Raw genomic sequence first — 18,153 nt, forward strand, 5'->3', positions numbered from 1 at the left:
AGATGCTTTGGAGTTAAGTCCTTTAATTAAAATTCTCTGGACTACAGCCTTGGATGTGAGATGAGGGTAGTCTCTGTGGAGCAGGGGTGGGGAAGAATGTGAACTTGAGTTTTTCTTAGCACGGTGGCCTGCCTGGAAAGAGAACACTCCCCTCACGGCTTTAGCTCACAGGCAGCTCACCTTGGCGGCCTGAAGGTGTATGACAGCAGTCTGGTTCCAGGCGTCATGCTGGTCAAGCCCAGATCTCATGAGGGACTGTGTATGGTGTACCGCATCCTTTATAAGCCTGGAAACCAAAGAAAAGAGCTTTAGCATCCTGAATAAGCAGGAAAGAAAACTGATGGGCTGCTGGGGTCTTTCAAAAATAGAAATGATCTCACCGACCTCTTACATGTCATAAAGCTAACTGCTTCATAAACATCTCTGTAAGGCATTCCCAGTTTACAATGAGAAAACCCAAGTCCCAGAGAAGTTAATTAACTTTTTCAGGGTCACACAGGTAGTAAGGAATACGGCTAAGATTTTTCCTATCCTTTTGAGATAGCCCAGAGTGCTGTATAGCCCAGAGTGACCTAGGACTTTCCATCCTCCTGCTTTAGCCTCCTGGGATTTTTTTTCAGCCTTAGGATTTCAGGTAACTTCAGGCCATTCTGTTGACTGGCTCCTTATGGCCAGACAAGGAGAATGTTTTTTTTCTTCAAAGGCTACTTCTATTTGCAAGTCCCACCTGAGGTACCTAATTACAGAAGCAGAAAACCACCTCCTAGTCCTCTGAGTTGCTGACTTGCTGACCTTCAGCCTCTTTTCCACTCCATCTGACCCTTGGAATATGGGTGTAAAGCAAACTGTTTATTTATTAAGCAGTGTTTACTCAGCTTTTTTAGGGGATTGCTAAGCACACTGAGTTCCAAGCAGGGAGAGGTAGAATGGCATTTTAATTCCCCAGCAGTCTGCCTTTCCCTTTCCCAGCCTTTCCAGCCACCTTAGCTCTGTGTGTCCTGAGTGTTTATCAGGCTAGTGTACTGGGTTCCCACTTAGGAATGCAGTGCCCAGCAGACTGTAAGCATTTAAAAGGATTGTAGAATGAGTAAGCAAATGTCTCAAGTTTCCAGTGATTCTAAAATAGCCGCTACCTCCCTGGGACACCGGTTGGAACGTAAGCTTTCTTAGTGTATGCTGGAAATGTTTCCTCCAGTTTTTGGCATTCTGGTCCGGGGCTGAGTTCAGAAATTTCCCCTGTAGGTAGTTACATCTCTTCAGCGGTTGTGGTTGTATTAGAGTGTCTTCCTTCCCAGCTTCTGGAGCATTCAGTCATTCCTGACACAGTTGGTATTTGGTGATATTTATTAAATGACGAATGTGCAAGTTTGTGTTGTTGTTTTAATAGAATTCATGTTCTGGGTTGGAGAGATGACTCAGCAATTAAAAGCACTGGCTGCTCTTTCCGAGGACCCAAGTTTGAGTCCTGGGATCTGCATGGCAGCTCACAACTTTCTGTAATGCTAGTTCCAAGAGATTCAGTGTCTACTTCTGGCATTCGTGGGCACTGCATGCCTATGGCGCACAAATATGCATGCAAATAAATAATAAAAAACAAATTTGTAGTTGGGTGTGAAGGCACACACCTTTAATCCAAGCACTGGGGAGACAGAGACCAGCTGGGATACTACCAGCTACCCAGGACTCTGTGAATTCCAGGCTACCCAGTTCTGCATACTGAGACCCTTATTCAAGTAAACAACAACAAATAATACATGTTCTTTTAAAAAAAGATTTATGTATTTTTATATATACGTGCTTTCTGTGGGGTTATGAGTACCACTTACATGCAGGCACCCACGGAAGCCAGGAGAGCGTGTCAGGTCCCCTGGAACTGGAGTTATATTGTAAACTACCCTATGTAGTGCTAGGAATCTAAGCTGAGTCCTTTGCGAGAACAGTAGCATCTCTTAATCCCTCTAGCTCTGAGTCCTTGGTTTTGATCATGTTCCTTGGACTCTACCAGAGCATGAATATAACCCAGTTCTATTCTGAGGTATAATCACATTTTTGAAAATTACTTCTATTGTTCATTATTTATTTACTATGTATTATATACATGTAATGTATGTGCATGCATGTGTGCAAGTAGTGTGTGTGTGTGTGTGTGTGTGTGTGCTGGGGGCACATGCACTTTCATAGAGTCCAGGAGGATATCAGAGATCCTCCTTCATCACCCTTTAATGTATTCCCTTGAGGCAGGGTCTCTCAGTGGTACATGGAGCTAGGCTGGCAGCCAGCGGCACAGGCATTACAAGTACTCTTAACTGTGCCTACCTATTGTACACAGGTGCTGTGGCAATAAACTTACCTCTGAAAAGTACTTTTAGATTGTGGGACAGTTCAGGCTTAAAGCACTACTTTACTTGTTTTGATTTGCGTGTCATTTCCTTTACAGTGATTTGCATCTGAGTGCATTTGTTATATTGCAAATCACCATAGGAACCTAAAGGTTTAAGAAATTCCTCTCACAGGTGATAGAGGTGACCAGGATAAAGAAATGATGGTGGTCGGTGGTTGATGGCTGAGGACAAGGTGTCCCTTAATCTACACCCACAGTGATAGGAGGTGAGAGGTCTAGAGAGGCTCAGGATGCCAGTAGTTTGTAGAACACTGTCTTCTGGTATCCCAGCTGGTCCTAAAGGTCCTAGTGTGGGAAGGTCGCTCTCAGTTGGATTGCTGACTTCTCAACACTAGCTTACCTGGCAGACACATGTGCCCAGGCTGTGGTATAGATGTTTGGGCAGAGGAAGTCAGCTGCTGTCTGGGCTGGGCACCTGGATGGCCCTGGTGAGGCAAGATACATGACAGACTGAGGGAGAGGCTTCCGTGATGTGGGGGACGCCTGAGCCTGAAGGTAGCTCTTCATCAGAAACCTGGGGGTGAAAGTAGAGACAGACGAGACAGCGTGAGACTCGGTGGGAACCCCACCCCCAGCTTCCCTCCTTCCCAGGGGCATCCATTTTCATGCTGTGGTCCTGTGAGGAGAGCCAGGGCTCCAGGCCCCTGCCCAGACCCTTCCCAACAGTTACTCCTCACTCCAACACCTACACCCCTATCTTCTGTAGGATCCTCAGTGAGGTGTACCTAAAGTGCTAGTTTCTTTAACAGGTGACAGGGGCTGCAGAGCTGGGCCAGATGCCCTTAGATCCTAAACACAGACCCTGTGAGGCTTGAGCAAACAGAAGCTTCACCACCAGGGTCTTCTGACTCGGGACTGAGGACATAAGTACATAAGTGGCCTTTCCAAACTGTCAGACATAGGAAAGAGCACTGACATGAGGAAGAACGATAGCAACTCCAGCTGCTGCTGTGAGGCAATCCAGAGGTTACAGGCTCTATGCTCAGACAACCTCGGGCTCCAATCATGTGAATTTCTTGTCAAGTGCAGGGTACAGGCTGCTTAATGATGCTCTTGTGTTGTTTCTATAACTTGAAAAAGAAAAACCCAGTAAAGGCTAATTGTTGAACTTGCCAGTGAACTCTTTTCTCCTTGGATGTTGAATATCTGCTCTGTTTATTCACCAGAAAATAAATGAGTAAGAGAGAATTAACCATCCGAGACAGCTGGCAAGAAACAGCCTGTTTGGAGGAGGCCAGTGTGGCTTCCTCCTGCCTCTCAGGGTGGAGCCCATTTTGTGCTAGCTCTTGGCTTAGGAAAGTGCCTGCTCTCAAGAAAATCCTGGTTTAGCTAGGAAGTAGAGCTAAGAAGCTAAGCAAAAAGTTGTCTACAGACAATTATGGATTGTGATAACTTCTAAAAGACATATGTGGTTTTAGGTGGCAGGGGTCAAGGGTACCATGGAAAGGCATGTGTGGCCAGCAGAGGCAGGAGGACCTGAGCAGGTTGGATATGGAGGCAGTATCTGGGTCAGAATGACTCAAAGAACATGGGGTATACTGTGGTGTTTTCCTTCAAGTAGGGGGAAGCCAATGAACCATTTCAATCAAGACAAAGATGTGATTTTTCTCTGGGCTTTGAAAAGAGCTCCCTGGTTGCCTGTGGAGAAGTGGGGACAAGGAGAGAAGCAAGAGAAAAGGGAGGAGCCTGATGCTGCTACCTGGGTGAGACAGAGGGATGGCCTGGCTGGGAACAGCAGAAAATGTGGGTTAAGTGGGCAGATTAGGGGCACACTGGGATTTGGACAGCCCTCAAATGGTACTTTCCCAAAGCTTACTTCCTCCACGGGCACAGACAGAAGCCCTGGTTTGAACACAAGCTTAGGGGGGTCCCAAGGGTAGGGCAGAGGTGTGGAAAACTCTAGACTTTACCTGGCCACTTGCAGATAGAGCACCGTGTTCTCACCCTCATACGTGCAAGAGGCTATCACTCCAGTGACCAGTGTTGGCAGACCGCTCAGCTTTGAGTAGCCATGACCACCGCAGGCCCTGCGACATATCTCTGCCCCCTGGGCACAGAAGTCTGAAAACATGGCCTTCATACCAGTGCTCAGTGCATGGAGCTGCAAAAACAAAGTAGTAGAAGGGTCCTGTAGAGCCATCCAGGCTTGCTGCTTAGTGTCTGCTGCATGCTGGCCACAGCTGTGAGGTTGGGGCCATGCTTAGCTTGCTGCTTCGTGGGGTGTCGGACAAAACTAATAGTTAGAGGCTAAGGGTCGTTCAAAGTCGCACAGTTAGGTAGTGTGGCCATGGTTGGAATGAAGGAAAATCTGTTCTAGCCAGCATCTCCAGGATCTTCAGAAAAGAGGCCTTCCTGGATTGGGCACCCCATCCTGTAAGAGTCACAGGAGCTTGCCAGTAGGCAGAAGTTTGGAAAGTGGTCAAAGAAGGCATGAGTCTATCATCAGCCCATATCCAGAGTTGTATAGGAGGGCGCCATGGTCCAACTGTCTACCCAAACTCGTGTTGAAATCTAAACCCCAAACAATGGAGTCAGGAGGTGGACCTTTGGTAAGGATTAGGTCATCAGGTGAAACCTTGGTTTGGTGTTAGTGGCTGCAATGGCTGGACTATCTTTTCCAAAACTTGCATTGAAATACAATTATACAAGTGCTGCCTTTGAAAACTTCCATTACATTTCTCTTTATCCCTTCCTCTTTCCTGCCTTCCTCCCTCCTCTCCTCTGTGCGTGTGTATGTATGTGTGTGTATGTGTGTGTGTGTGTGTGTGTGTGTGTGTGTGTGTGTGTGTATGACCACAGTGCAAGTGTGGAGGTCAGAGGATGACTAGCAGGAGCAAATTTTCTCTATCTACTCTGTGGGTTCTAGGTATGTAAATCAGGTCATCAGGCTTGGCAGTAAGCACCTTTCTCCATGGAGCTGTGTGGCTGGCCATCTGAACTGTTTTAAGAGGTCATTGGACTATGAGGGTTCCTGGGTCATGGATGGGTTAATGCTGTTGTGGGACTGAGTTCCATATCGTGGAAGTTGCTTTGTTATAAAACCACATCCTCTTTCTCGGCGTCTTCCCACTCTTTTTCTTGTCATATAATGTCCTCTGTCATGGTCTCACACAGCAGGAAGGCCCTTTCCAAACAGCAGCACCATGACAGAGGCTGGGCATCTCCAGAAGTGGGAGAAATTAATTTCTGTTGTGTGCAAGCCACTGAGTTTATAGAAGTTTGCTAGAGCATCTGAACAGACTAGGGGAAGGTGCCAGACAGCAGCCGGTTTAAGGTTCTGGTTCTTGAAAGCCCCTATCCATCTTCCAGACTTTCACACCCTTGAGAGAAAGGCCTTCTTTTCCCTTTCTACTTAAGGAAAAGGTTAATGAAGCAATGCTTTAAATGCACGGTGCCTACAAAACTGAAGGTCTCACCCGAGACCTGAGAGTACTGAACCGATGCATAGCTTGGACCATGGTGCTTTCTCTGGGCCTGCTATGTTTTTAGATTTTTGGAAGGAGGCAGAGAGTGCCTGTGTAGGTACATACTATGGTAGAGGACTCTGGGAAGCCTTGATTGTTGAACACATTGATAGTTCTGTTATGTTTGTGGCCAGAGGAATAAATCGGGTTAGTTCAGGTCAAACTGTGCCATCAAATGAGTTCAAGTGGCTTTGTGTGCAGCTGTGTTGGTTTCTCTCCCACATAAGGGATTGAGGGTCTATGTCCTCTCTGCTCACATTACCTCTGAAATTGTTGGAGCTCTCTAGGGGCCAGGTGTCTGTGGACCTCCATAATATGGCAGCTTCACCCTGATGCGTGGAATGTTGGGAGTGTGAGGGCTTATGGGAGCCAGGCTGTGGTCAGTTCCCAACAACTGGAGCAGCATTGGCCACCCTCCAGCAGTAGCTCCCAGCAAACAGGATGTACCTCAGGCAGGGGGCTGAAGTCCCTCTTCAGAATGGCACTGTAGGAGCTGTGGAAGAATTCCAAGAGGCTGGTGGCCGTGAAATGGAAGGCATAGCTTAGGGCGAGCTGAGGAAGGAGTTTTTGCTGCTGTGTCTGGTAGTCCAGGATTTTTGCCTCTGGGTCACTGAAAGGGGCAAAGAAGCAAAGTTTAAAAATTCACTCCAAGCCGTCTTCCCATAGTCTCAACACTGTCAAAGCTGTAAAAATGGACTGTTGCAAGGCTGACATGAGGCTACTATGTTTTAAACCTCACCTGCCAGCAACATCCACAAACATATATATATACATGTTTCTATATATATATATGTTTCTATATATATATATATGTTTCTATATATATATATGTTTCTATATATATATATGTTTCTATATAAATATCCACAGCGTTTATGTACATTATCTTATGTGAAAATCTGAAAGGTTCTGACCTTCAAACCATCTGGACCCAAAGACCAGGTGAAGGGGTGTGGACCTGCCCTGCTGATGACTAGCATTCATGGTCTTTCCCTGTCTTTGTGTGCTTGCTGTGCTACAGGAAATGCATTGAGCTTAACAATCTATAGGTATGAACTTGTGCCCAAAGGAACATAAAAAAGGACCGGTGTCTTCCATATCCCCTAACATCTGTGCCTTCAGTACTTGGGACTATGTCCAGCATACAGAGGCTAGAGTCATGGGGTTGGCAAAGAGTGTGAATGTGGGAAGTCTCCCAAAGCTGATGGGAGATTGGAGTCCTCCTTACAGCCTTGGGACACCCTGCTGCCCAGGTAGAGACCTGAAGGCCAGCAGCAGCACAGTTACCACCTTCTTTTGAGTACACAGTCCTCCAGGGAAGATGCCATCTGCCTGGAATTCAAAAGCTCAGGCCTCACACCGAGGATTTGTTGGGTTTCCAGCAAATCCTCTGAAGAAGGGCCTCTGAGACTCAAGCTTGGCAGCCTTACCATATTTCACTCTTACCACCACCCTGAAACTCTGCCCCTGTTACCTTTATTTTACATACATAGAAGCTGAGGCAAAAAGAAGTGCATATGTCCAGGTCAGCCTGGCATCTACTCTGCAGTGTGTTCATGGCAGGCTGCAGTCCATGCCTGGGGCCATTGGCGTGAATAACACCAGGTCCCAGGGATGGGTATTTTCAAGTTTAGTCCTGGTGACCTCACAATTCACAGGTCGGACACAGACCTGAGAGGGCCTCGTTAAGCCCAGGACCAGTGAGCAGGGCTGGGATGAAAACTGTTTGGTTTTTTCTTTTTTCATCACCACTGGCTGTTAGACTGTGACACGCTCTGCCCCTGCATCCTGTTCTCACTATAGTCTGCTGCATCTTGAGAGTGTGTGCTCATTTGGGACATATCCTAAAAGACTGTTGTTTCCATGAAATTTAAATTTAACTAGTGCATTAAACACACACGCTCTGTGAGATATCATATAGCAGACCTCGGCATTCTGTGTCATGGAATGGAGGGGATGGGAATCAGGCACAACAGACAGTGAAAAGAAAGGGCCTGGTCTCAGCTTCCTCACAGCCAGGCACTGAGAGTTTCAGCCAGGCAGCATGAGTTTAGCCGCATACCTTCTAAGGCAGTTGGCTTTACCACACACAACCCGACAACAACCAACCAGTCTTGACAATTGGCAGACACAAAGTCACTAGCTAGTCACAGCCATGTAGGACAAACTGGAACTCAGCAAACAGCCTGAGTCACAGCAGATGGTGCAGGGTGGAAGGCATGGTCACACAGAGCCTGATGGGGCGACACAGTGGTAAGAGACAGGTTAGGCTAGACAGTCTGGCCGTGGAGTAAAGGACACCAGAGACCCCCGTCAGTACTGCGTGTGTGTGTGTGTGTGTGTGTGTGTGTGTGTGTGTGTGTGTGTACATGCGAGTGAGGCTTGCTCTCCAAAACCATGGCTCTGCTAGAGGTAGCATCAGTGCAGAGACTGTGGGACATCAGTGCAGTGTGTCAATCATGTCTGCCAGGGTCAGCCTTCTGGTGCTCCTTGCCTAGGCCGAAGACGAGACTGGTGGCGGATGACTGAGTAGCGCACAGCAATGACGCAAGACTTCTGGAAGAAGGGCAAGATTGCTGTAAACAGCAGCCACACCCGTGTCACCAACATGGGAAGATAATTGCTCTGTGCTGTCCCCAGCCTCCGGTAGGTACCATCTGGCAAGACCTATGTGCAACAAAGACAGGTGCTGGGTTGAGCCTCCATCCCTGCAGGCATCCCACCTCTGCTCACCTGAAGCAGACCCCTGGTGCAGCACGGTCGCTGACACATGAAAACGTTTGTGTGAGACACCTCAGAAGTCCCTGCCTTTTATACTTAAAGAGGTAAAGGCTGGCTAACTAGGACTTCTGCCAGCGTCTGGGTCATAGCTGTTCTGTAACTGATTGTAGGAAAGCAATAGGTTCACCCTCAGCTCCTCCCTTTCTGGGGGATTGCCTTACCACGTACCTCATGACTGCTCAGAAACCCAGTGCTAAGTACTTACACTTGGGGAGCCTTAGGCTTAAGGTGGCAAGATTTTTCCCAGCACCATTGGGCTTGGTTTTATCCTGATCTGTGGGACTCCTGAGCGTCTTTTAGGGAAAGTGGGCTTGTGGTCCAAACACAGCTTTTCTGAGGCAGACCCGGAGCCTGTGGCAGCCATGTCAAGGGCAAGCCCCTCCCGACACAGTCTGGGTTCACAGCCATGCCAGACACCTAACCTCTCCAAAGCGACTGAGCATGTTCTCTCTGGGAACCCTCATGTGGTTCAGTCGCAGGAAGCCGTTGTCTACGTGTTCCAAGCCCATCTTGGGCCCTATGTCTCCAACTGTGATTCCTAGAAGAGGGTTGAGATGAGATGAGAAGGCCTGCCAATTGAGGACATGCAATGCCAGGCACGTGCATGCGCACGCACACACACACACACACACACACACACACACACACACACACACCATAGTACTCAGTCAGCAGGTAAGCAAGCTGAAGTCAGACAGATCGTGTACTAGTCAAATAGATCACATTAGCTCTGTCAACTGGATCCCTTCTAGCTAAGAAAGACATGACCTCGCTTCTTCTGTGCAACTCTTGGGGATGCAGGACTGGGCAGGTTGGTGGGACCATCTTCTGGGAAAGGTCCCCGAGGAAGCAGCAGGGCTTACCTGGCAATGGGGTATGGTCCTGTAGGCTCCGGATGGGCACGATGAAGGCATGCATGCCATGCTGGGCTCCTGAGCAGATCAACTGGGCTAGGACCACAGCATGGGTAACAGACCGTCCCACTGGAGCAGAAAGACAAGTGGCCCATCACAGGAAGCCCATGTACCATGCCTTGGCCCTGCCTGCTGAGCTTGAGGTTGCTGATAGACACCTTTGGGTTCTTGGAAAGTCACTGACAACAGAAGGAATTACTACAAAGAACCTAGCTAGAACAAAGCTAACAGTGATTTGGCAAGGGAGTTTGAAGTAAGTAAGCTTTTAAACACTTTCTGTACTCCCCCCCCCCAACAGCTAATGGACCATTCTGCTCCCAGCCCCATAATAAACACAACCATCCCTTAACAAAACCCAGATTTTGGCTGAGGGTGCCCTACTTCTTGCAGGGCACGTAAGAAGTCTTATTTTCTGGATAGAGAAACTGAGGTTCAGAGTACAGAGTGACACTCTGAAGGTTACTGGCCTGGAGGCGGCAGGCTGGAATTTAACCCCATCAGACTGATCTTAAAGGTGGGTTTCTTTCCCCTGAAAATTTGATACTGGTCAGTCATTCATTCACCTTTATCCCCATATTTTCTCCCTCCTCTTATCTTTTTCCTCTCCATCTCCTCTTCCTTCTCTGCTCTTTGCTGTCTTGTTTTCTCTGTTCTGTCACCTGTCCTGCTTTGGTTGAAGTCACATAATTTGTTTACTCCATTTCCACACCAGGCATTTTCTCACTGGGTCCCCAACTGCTACAGTAAAATCCTTAGACATGCTTTCTCAAAGGGGCCCTTGGCAGGACCCTGTCTTGGAGCACAGATATGGCTGCAGATACCCGGTGTCCCTGTGATGGGAGCTTGTCTGAGTATGGAGCGCAGGGGCACATGGCATGTGCTCTGGTAGGTGGCAAGCCTGTTGTTAACTTGGGAGGCTAGAACATCGGATATTGTGGGGAGCCCTTGGACAGGACCAGGTCGTGTGTGTCTGTGTGCACAAACGTGTTCGGGTGGGGGGCAGCGTAGGTGCTCTATACACACTTGAGTGTCTGCGATAGGGCAGTATGCATATTTTTGTGTACATGTTCTTGCATGAAGGCAGTGGGGATGTGTTGTGTACATATGTGTGTTATGTACATATATATATGGGGGTTGTGTGTGTGTGGTGTGTACATGCACAGGTGTGTCTGAGAACAGCGTGTGTGTGTGTGTGTGTGTGTGTGTGCATGCGTGTGTGTTGGGGGTTAGTATCTATATGTTTACGTCTATATGGTGTGTAGTGAGAATTCTGGTCTCTTGAAAAACCCAGTTATGCCCAAAGTTTGGCCCTGAATCTCAGCATCTGCTTTGATCCCCTGTTGGGTGAATCTTTTTAGGGGACCCTCTATAGTAGGCTCCCATCCTGTTTCCTCTATTCCACAGCTTCTGGTGTCTATCCTGTTTGCCATTCTGAATGAGATTTAAGCATCCTTTCTAGGGTCCTCCTTAGTGTTTAGCTTTTTAGGTCTGCAGATGGCTGTCCTATATTACACAGCTAATATCTGCTTAACAGTGAGTGTATACCATGCCTGTCTTTCTGCTTCTGGGTTACTTCACTCAGGATGAGCTCTTCTAATTCCATCCACTTGCCTGCAAATTTCATGATTTCCTTGTTTTTAATAGCTGAGTAGTATTCCATTGTGTAAATGTAACACAATTTCTGTATCCATTCCTCCACTGAGGGACATCTAGGTTGTTTCCAGATTCTGGCTATTACAAATAAAGCTGCTATGAACATAGCTGAGCAAATGTCCATATTGAATGATGGGACATCTTTTGGGTATATGCCCAGGAGTGGTACAGTTGGATCTTGAGGTAGTGCTATTCCCAGTTTTCTGAGAAAGCACCAGATTGATTTCCAAAGTAGTTGTACAAGTTTATACTCCCACCAGCAATGGAGGAGGGTTCCCCTTTCTCCACATCTTCTCCAGCATATGTTGTCACTTGAATTTTTGATCTTAGCCATGCTGATAGGGGTAAGATGGAATCTCAGAGTTGTTTTGATTTGCATTTCCCTGATGACTAAGGATGTTGAGCACTTTAAGTGTCTTATGGAGGAAGAGAGGGGTGGGATTAGAGGGACATGGAGGGGATAAGAGCCTAACAAGGAGAGCAACAAAACTAAAAGATCGAAGCCCAGAGGGTCCTGCAGAAACTGATACACCAACAGAGGAGCATGCATGACAGAATCTAGACCCCCTGCTCATATGTGGCCGATTGGCACATCTGAGTGAGGGGAGCAGGGGCTGCCTCTATCATGAACTCAGTTGATTGCTCTCTGATCACTCGCCCCTGATGATGCAGCCTTGCCAGGCCATGGAGGAAGAGGATCCAAGCAGTCCTGATGAGACTTAATAAGCTATGGGCAGATAGCAATAGTGTAGAACTCCTCCTTTCAGTGGACTAGGGGAAGGGGATGAGGGGAAGAGGGAAGAAGAGTGGGACTGGGGGAGTTGAGGGAGGAGGCTTCACTCAGGAAATATAATGAATAAGTTGTGAAGAAAAAAGAATTAAAAAGACAAAAAAACCCATTTACGTTATGTGAATATGTTTTCGTTTTAATCCCAGGTGTGGGATGTGGGGCTGCTTCAGATTGTCCACAGCCACTAACTATGATTTGTCTCGTGCGTGAGAAGGAGTGTGATTTTTGCCAGCTGCAGATAGTTTATATTTGGAATTCTGGGGACTCTTGAGAGGGTATAAACGTGGGAATCCTGAGAGGGCCTGTAGCAGCTACTGCTCTCCCTGCTACTGCTTTTGCTTATTGCTGGATTGCTGGTTGTAGATAATCTGACGACACCAAGGATTGCACTTTCAGCAGGAAGTAGTCTATAGAGGCCTATGTCCCCTTCCCCCTCTAATCTTTCTCATCTAGCTAGCGTTGGGAGGTAGGCAGGCAGCAGGGTAGAGAAAGGTTGTAGATATAGTTACCCAAGTAAAGTAACGCAAAGGCCTGGCTATAGTGGTGTCTATGTATGGGCAGTGTATACATTGTCTATAGGGACAATGCTTGTGTTGTGGGGCAGTGTGTGTGTGTGTCATCTAATGCGCACATGTCTATGGAAACAGCTCATGTATATTTGTGATTATGGGGCTCAGTGTGTGTTTATATGTGTCGTGTGCTGGCATATCTGTCTTTGGGGGTACTGTGTATGTTGTGTGCATGCACACTTGTGTGGTGTGGAGGCAGTGGTGTGCTCTTGGCCTCATTTCCTGATCTACTCAAAGCTCCCTTGGAACCTTCCAGTCACTTAGTAAGGAAATTCTTAACATCCTACCTATTTCAGCTGGTTTCAAGATGACGAGCCTAGAGAGGAAATCAACCCAACCTAATCAAAGTTAGTGCTCCTCAGCCCAGGCTTTGTCTTTGTTGTGGAAAGACAGGAAGTAGGAAGGAGGATACTCACAGTCCCCGGGCCACCACTTGGCAGAAGTTATTGTAGGACTGTGGATCACAAACTCCTGGGTGGCTGCGTCATAGGTGGCTTCAGTCTCCAGGCCCTTCAGGTATGTCCCTTGGGATCAAGGAGGAGAGTTAGACTATTGGGCCAAGGTGGGTACTCACTTGGGAGTAGCTTCTAGGTGGGCCTAGGCTCAGTGTGGAGTAAGGTCAGATCCTGACTGTACTCACTGGCCTTTCTCTCTTTTATCTGTGGGCTGTGTGAGGGAATAGGGATGCATGCTGATATTTCCAAAAGGAGTGACTTGCCCCTCTGGTGGCTCATACAGTGTTTGCATACACATTAGAAAAAGGCACTCCTTCCTCAAGACCCTTGACTGCCATCTGCTGGAATGTCTTCGATTTAGCATGCACATCTATGAGCTATGAATGGGCTCTCTAGAGTTGTGCAGTCTGAACACTGCATGCAGCAGCTCTGGCTCACCGTGTCCCAGCTCTGTCTGGGCATACGTTGCGATGATTTGGAAGTTTTTGCTGAGTTGGTCCCATTTAGCAATCTGCTCATCTGAGCCCAGGCTTCTGATAGCATTCATGGCAACACCATGTAAGCTGAGGTTGGTGTATCCAGAAAGGGCTCTGCGGGGAAGAGATACAGTAGATGAGTAGCCCCTGTGGAAGATGGGTCCATCAACCTTCAGCTGGGGTGCAGTGCATGAGAAAAGGGGCATCTGGCATCCTGGTGTTCCAGGAAGTCCTCCTTTGCTGAGGAAAATGGCTCATGTCATGGGGCTGGGTGCTACAGGCAAGCCTCTCAGGTGGGGTTGTCCTGGATGAGTACTTGTTAGCATAATTGCGTTCAAGTCCTCCTTCTGACCAGCCCAGACGCCGGGCCAGCATCTCAAGGTGGAATTTCTTTTGAACTGCATCCTCGTATTGCTCAGCATCAGTCATGAAGTAAACATTCCTCAAGTCGAACACTGGGTCAGCTTGGATGATGCTTTCTGCAGCAGAAAGAACAGGGGGCTTTGGTGTCTTGTATAGGTTCCTGACAACTTCAAAAATTTCCACCCACTTGCCTCATGGAATTGGAAAGAAAGTCAGCTGTCACTGTCACTTAACAATGATAATGAAACAATCAACCCCCCCCCCCCTTGCCCCCTGAAAGGAGAGAAAGGTGCTTCATCCACTCCTACGCTCTGGTGGAAACAGGAAGTATGTGGAGCCTCTGCTGCTTAGGTGTGTGGTGTCAAGGACCAGTTTGTTACTTGAAAGAGGGACTGGGCTTATAGATGGAACTCAGTTGGTAGAATGGGTTCCTAGAATGCTGAAAGCTCTGGGCTTAACTCACAACACTGGTTTCCCAGCACCATAGAAACCAGGCATGGTGGCCTACACCTTCAATTCCAGCACTTGGGAGGTGGAGGCAGGAGGATTGGAAGTTCTACATCATCCTTGGCTGCAGAGTGGTTTGGGGCCAGCCTGGGCTGCATGAGGCCCTGTCTCAAAACAACAAGCAGCAACAACAGAAAGGACCAGTAGTTAAAGAAAGAGCACAGAATTAGTTAACAGATTGTTGAAGAAAAGCATAAAGGTTCAAGGCCAGCTCTTGGCCTCCTGCCTCTGCTTACCAACTCTCCTCCTCAGCACAGTGTTCTGGACACTTCCATCAAGGATGCTAGTGAGCCGCTCCACACTGAAGGGCTGCAAGCGTCTTTCGCTGTCTATGTCGGGGTGCACTCGCCTGCTCCAGGTGTCCCCCAGGGATACTCGGTGCACAGGGCTCTCCATTCTGGATCTTCCCGGTGTATCAGGAGGGACACTTCTCCCCTTGCTGCCTTGAGGTTCTGCTCTGAGCACAGGTGCCGACAACCTGCGTATGAAGGGCATTGCTCAGGGTGGGCTCAGCCAGAGTTTTTTGTTATTGTTGTTTGTTTGTTTGTTTGTTTGTTTGTTTTTGACTACCTGTGATACTGCACCCCTGTCATCATGGCTACTGGCTGTGGCCCATACGTTGTTCCTGAGAGAATGCAGTCGGTGTTGTTCTGTCTGCAGTAGCCAAGGTCGGGATTGGTTTGACTACCAAGTTCCTACTCTACCCTCTGTAGCTTGTGTCACAGCCAGGGACAGCCTTCATGAGAAGTGAGCAGGAGCCGTGTGACTGTGGACGAGAACAGTCCTAGAAAGGTTGACTGAGTGGCTACTACCAGTGGAGGCCGAAGGCTCGCTGGAGTCCAACACAAAGCACATAATCTTGCTCATTCTGCATCTTACACAGGGGACTTACTTCAGTGACCCCATAGTCCCATTCACTTCATTTATCTCAATTCTTGTGGTACCTAATGAGCACTGTGGAGTGGGGCCTGATGTCATAGGCCCGTAACCCATCTGCTTGGGAGGCAGAGGTAGGAAGATCGTAAGACCTCAAAATAGTAATAGAATACGAGAGGTGGGGGGAGAACGGTGCTTGCTTAACATGCACAAGGCCCTGGGTTCAATTACCGTTCTGTAGAAGAGGATGAAGGGGAGGAGAAGGAAAGAGAGGAACCCTGTAAAAAGAAGGAAGAGGAGGAAAGGGCTTGTTTGCTCTCTGTCAAATGTTCCTTTGGATATGGGGCCTGTCTCCTTCACACAGAGCCCTTGGCCTTTAAGAAATGCCCATTCCCCACAGTGAATCAACCACTATACATGTCCATTCACTTTCTGTGAGCCCCCTAACCCCATCTCATCGGCTGCCACTCAGCCACCTTCACCTCTCACCTGGCCTCAGTGGCCCTAATCATTTTTCCTTTCCTGCTTATCCAGAAGGGAGTCTGTTTGCAGAAAGGAATTCTGGCGTGGCCACATGCTTCCCACCAGCTAGCCTGCCTCCTCTCACCTTACTCCAACCCCTCTCTTCTCCTGATGTTTGCTCCTGTTGTTCCCTGTGGCTGAGGCCCAGCTCCCCAGGGTTCCTAGTGAGCTCCAGCCTCTAGAGACCTCACAAAGCTCAATCATCCCAACAGCAGCAGAACTGGCCATCTCTCTGGTGCACTCTTGCTCCCCAACAGTGAGTGCTAGGAGGCGGCATTGTGTCTCCCTGATGCCAGAGCCTGGCTGTCTCCCTTCCCTGCTGGTTGTCATCTGCTCTCCTTTTCTTCATCCCCTGAGCCTGAGGATACAGTAAGGGCCCAGTCACTTCATAGAGATGATAGGACTAAGGAAAGGGGTACCTTTGTCAGGCCACAGCTCCAGGTAGGATTCTAAAGTGAGGTTGTGGAGTACTGACAAGTATCGACAGGGAGACCTTTGTCTGCTTGCCTTCCCGTGAGGTTGCCTACCTGCCTCCCCTTCTTGTCCCTAGCTTCCTCTATGCCAGATGCCCAACTCTCTAGCCTCTTGTCATGGCCAGCCTTTGCTAGGGCTCTTCCTCTGCCTGGACACCCTTTCCTTAGATGTCGCCATGGTTTTCACTGTATCCCCTCAGTGTCAGCCCTCAGTGAGGTGCCCTGTACCCCCTTTAACACCTCAAGCCCCCTGACCACATTGATGATCCTCTCTCTGCCCTAACTTTCTAACAGGCAAGACAAGTAAATCATTTCATTGTTATTCTTGTGGTCATCAGCTTCTCCTATCAAAGCCATGCTGGCTACTGTTAGGAGGGGCTTGTAAATAAGAGTGGATGCCAGAAGGCAGTACTCAGAGCCATTAAGGATGCCTAGGTTCCTTACTGACTGTACCTTTGGTAGGGTCTGTCAGCTCTCCTCCGGCTGTCCTGGGACTAAGTCCTTGACTGCCTCTGTCCCGGGCAGCTCTGTAGGCCTGGGCTGGCCTTTTCCGGTCCCGCCCCTTTCTCCTCCCTCAGCAGCGTGCGTCAGCCTCCAGTCTCAGCTAGGGATTCTTTGAGAGGCTAGGACCTAAAGCTGTGTTTCCTGGAGGCTTTCCACAGTGAAATCCTGGACCTGTACTGCCTGCAGGGAAGCAACTTAGTCACATCACATGAGCTGAGCAGACTTTCAGGTGCTGCTTCTGGGAAAGGAGTGCTCTGTGAAGTTAGAAGCTTCCTCATTCCCAGGCTTCAGCCTTAACTGTGCCTTGCCTGCGCCACACTTGCCATTAATGTACCCACAGCCCCACCCCACAACCAGCTCAGTAGCTGAGGAATACTGCAGTATGTTATGTAGGGTCTTGAGGAGAAACAGGTCTCCACAAGTAAGGCAGACTGAGAGCTTCCTTTATATCCATCTTATGTCCTGGAAGGTCAGGAGAATTCTTCATGCTTTGAGTGAAGAACTAGGTAATGCTATGTGCCCAGGTTATATAACAAATAAATCAACAACCCGAGACCTTTGCACCAGGTCTCAGGTCACAAAGATGAACTCTTACACCATTTGCACAATATTGACTTGTACAACATTGGGAAAGAAGCCACAAGCCCCCAGCAGAACTTCTGAAGTTTTATCATTCTGGCGTCTTCCTCTCTGGAGCCGAGCCCACCCTTCCCAGCTGTGCTCGTATGTGTGTGTGTTTCGGGGTGTGTACATGCATGCATCAGTGCGAGCACACTGAGGGATCTCCCAGCTCCCCAGTGATCCCCAAGGTAGTGTCCAGTTTGCTCTACAGAAGAAACAGATCCCTGTGACCCAGGGTTTCCTAACCTGTCACACTGGAACGGTGTGGCTGGACCCCTGGCTGTCCCTCATGGCTGTTGGTGCTAGTTACACATGGATGATGGTTTTAGGCTAAGTAGCTTTAACCAGGGCTAGTGCGGTGGTTCAACAAGGTAAAGGTGCTTGCTGTACAAACCCGATGATTCCTGTGTCCCATGGTAGAAGAAGAGAAAAATGACTCTTGAAAGTTGAGCTATGACAACTACAAGTGCACCATGGCACAAGCTAACTGATGCTCTCACCCTCCATTCTCTCTCTCCATCACACACACACACACACACACACACACACACACACACACACAAAATACATAATACATAAATAATAAAGGTAGCCTCGACCTCACTGTTTGGCAATTCTTATCTGGCCTCTCCAAGCATTTGTGCCATCGTGGACCATGGGCAGTTACTTAATTTGCATCTGTTAGAATTTTTCCACATCTTAAAAAAATTCCAAGGTAGATAGATAGGTAGGTAGATAGATAGATAGATAGATAGATAGATAGATAGATAGATAGATAGATAGA

At 48.3% G+C, this 18,153-nt stretch overlaps 1 protein-coding gene across 3 annotated transcripts in view; it reads right to left on the bottom strand.

Annotated features, from left to right (window-relative positions):
- The window catches only part of Acox2 (acyl-CoA oxidase 2), a 42,133-nt gene extending 25,344 nt beyond the window's left edge, over positions 1 to 16,789 (bottom strand). For all 3 annotated transcript variants that reach the window (XM_055599054.1, XM_055599053.1, XM_055599052.1), the window contains exons 1-12: positions 16,698 to 16,789; positions 14,610 to 14,851; positions 13,820 to 13,982; positions 13,466 to 13,617; positions 12,989 to 13,096; positions 9,510 to 9,629; positions 9,069 to 9,184; positions 8,360 to 8,532; positions 6,313 to 6,475; positions 4,312 to 4,502; positions 2,742 to 2,915; positions 181 to 286 (exon numbers count right to left, since the gene is read on the bottom strand). In XM_055599054.1, coding sequence (XP_055455029.1) covers positions 181 to 286; positions 2,742 to 2,915; positions 4,312 to 4,502; positions 6,313 to 6,475; positions 8,360 to 8,532; positions 9,069 to 9,184; positions 9,510 to 9,629; positions 12,989 to 13,096; positions 13,466 to 13,617; positions 13,820 to 13,982; positions 14,610 to 14,769 — 1,626 coding nt within the window. In that variant the 5' untranslated portion in view covers positions 14,770 to 14,851; positions 16,698 to 16,789. The remainder of the gene's footprint in view (positions 1 to 180; positions 287 to 2,741; positions 2,916 to 4,311; positions 4,503 to 6,312; positions 6,476 to 8,359; positions 8,533 to 9,068; positions 9,185 to 9,509; positions 9,630 to 12,988; positions 13,097 to 13,465; positions 13,618 to 13,819; positions 13,983 to 14,609; positions 14,852 to 16,697) is intronic.
- Between the last annotated feature and the right edge of the window lie 1,364 nt (positions 16,790 to 18,153).

The sequence above is a fragment of the Psammomys obesus genome, unplaced genomic scaffold, assembly GCF_907164565.1.
Source record: "Psammomys obesus unplaced genomic scaffold, mPsaObe1.curated_primary_1811, whole genome shotgun sequence".
NCBI lineage: Eukaryota > Metazoa > Chordata > Mammalia > Rodentia > Muridae > Psammomys > Psammomys obesus.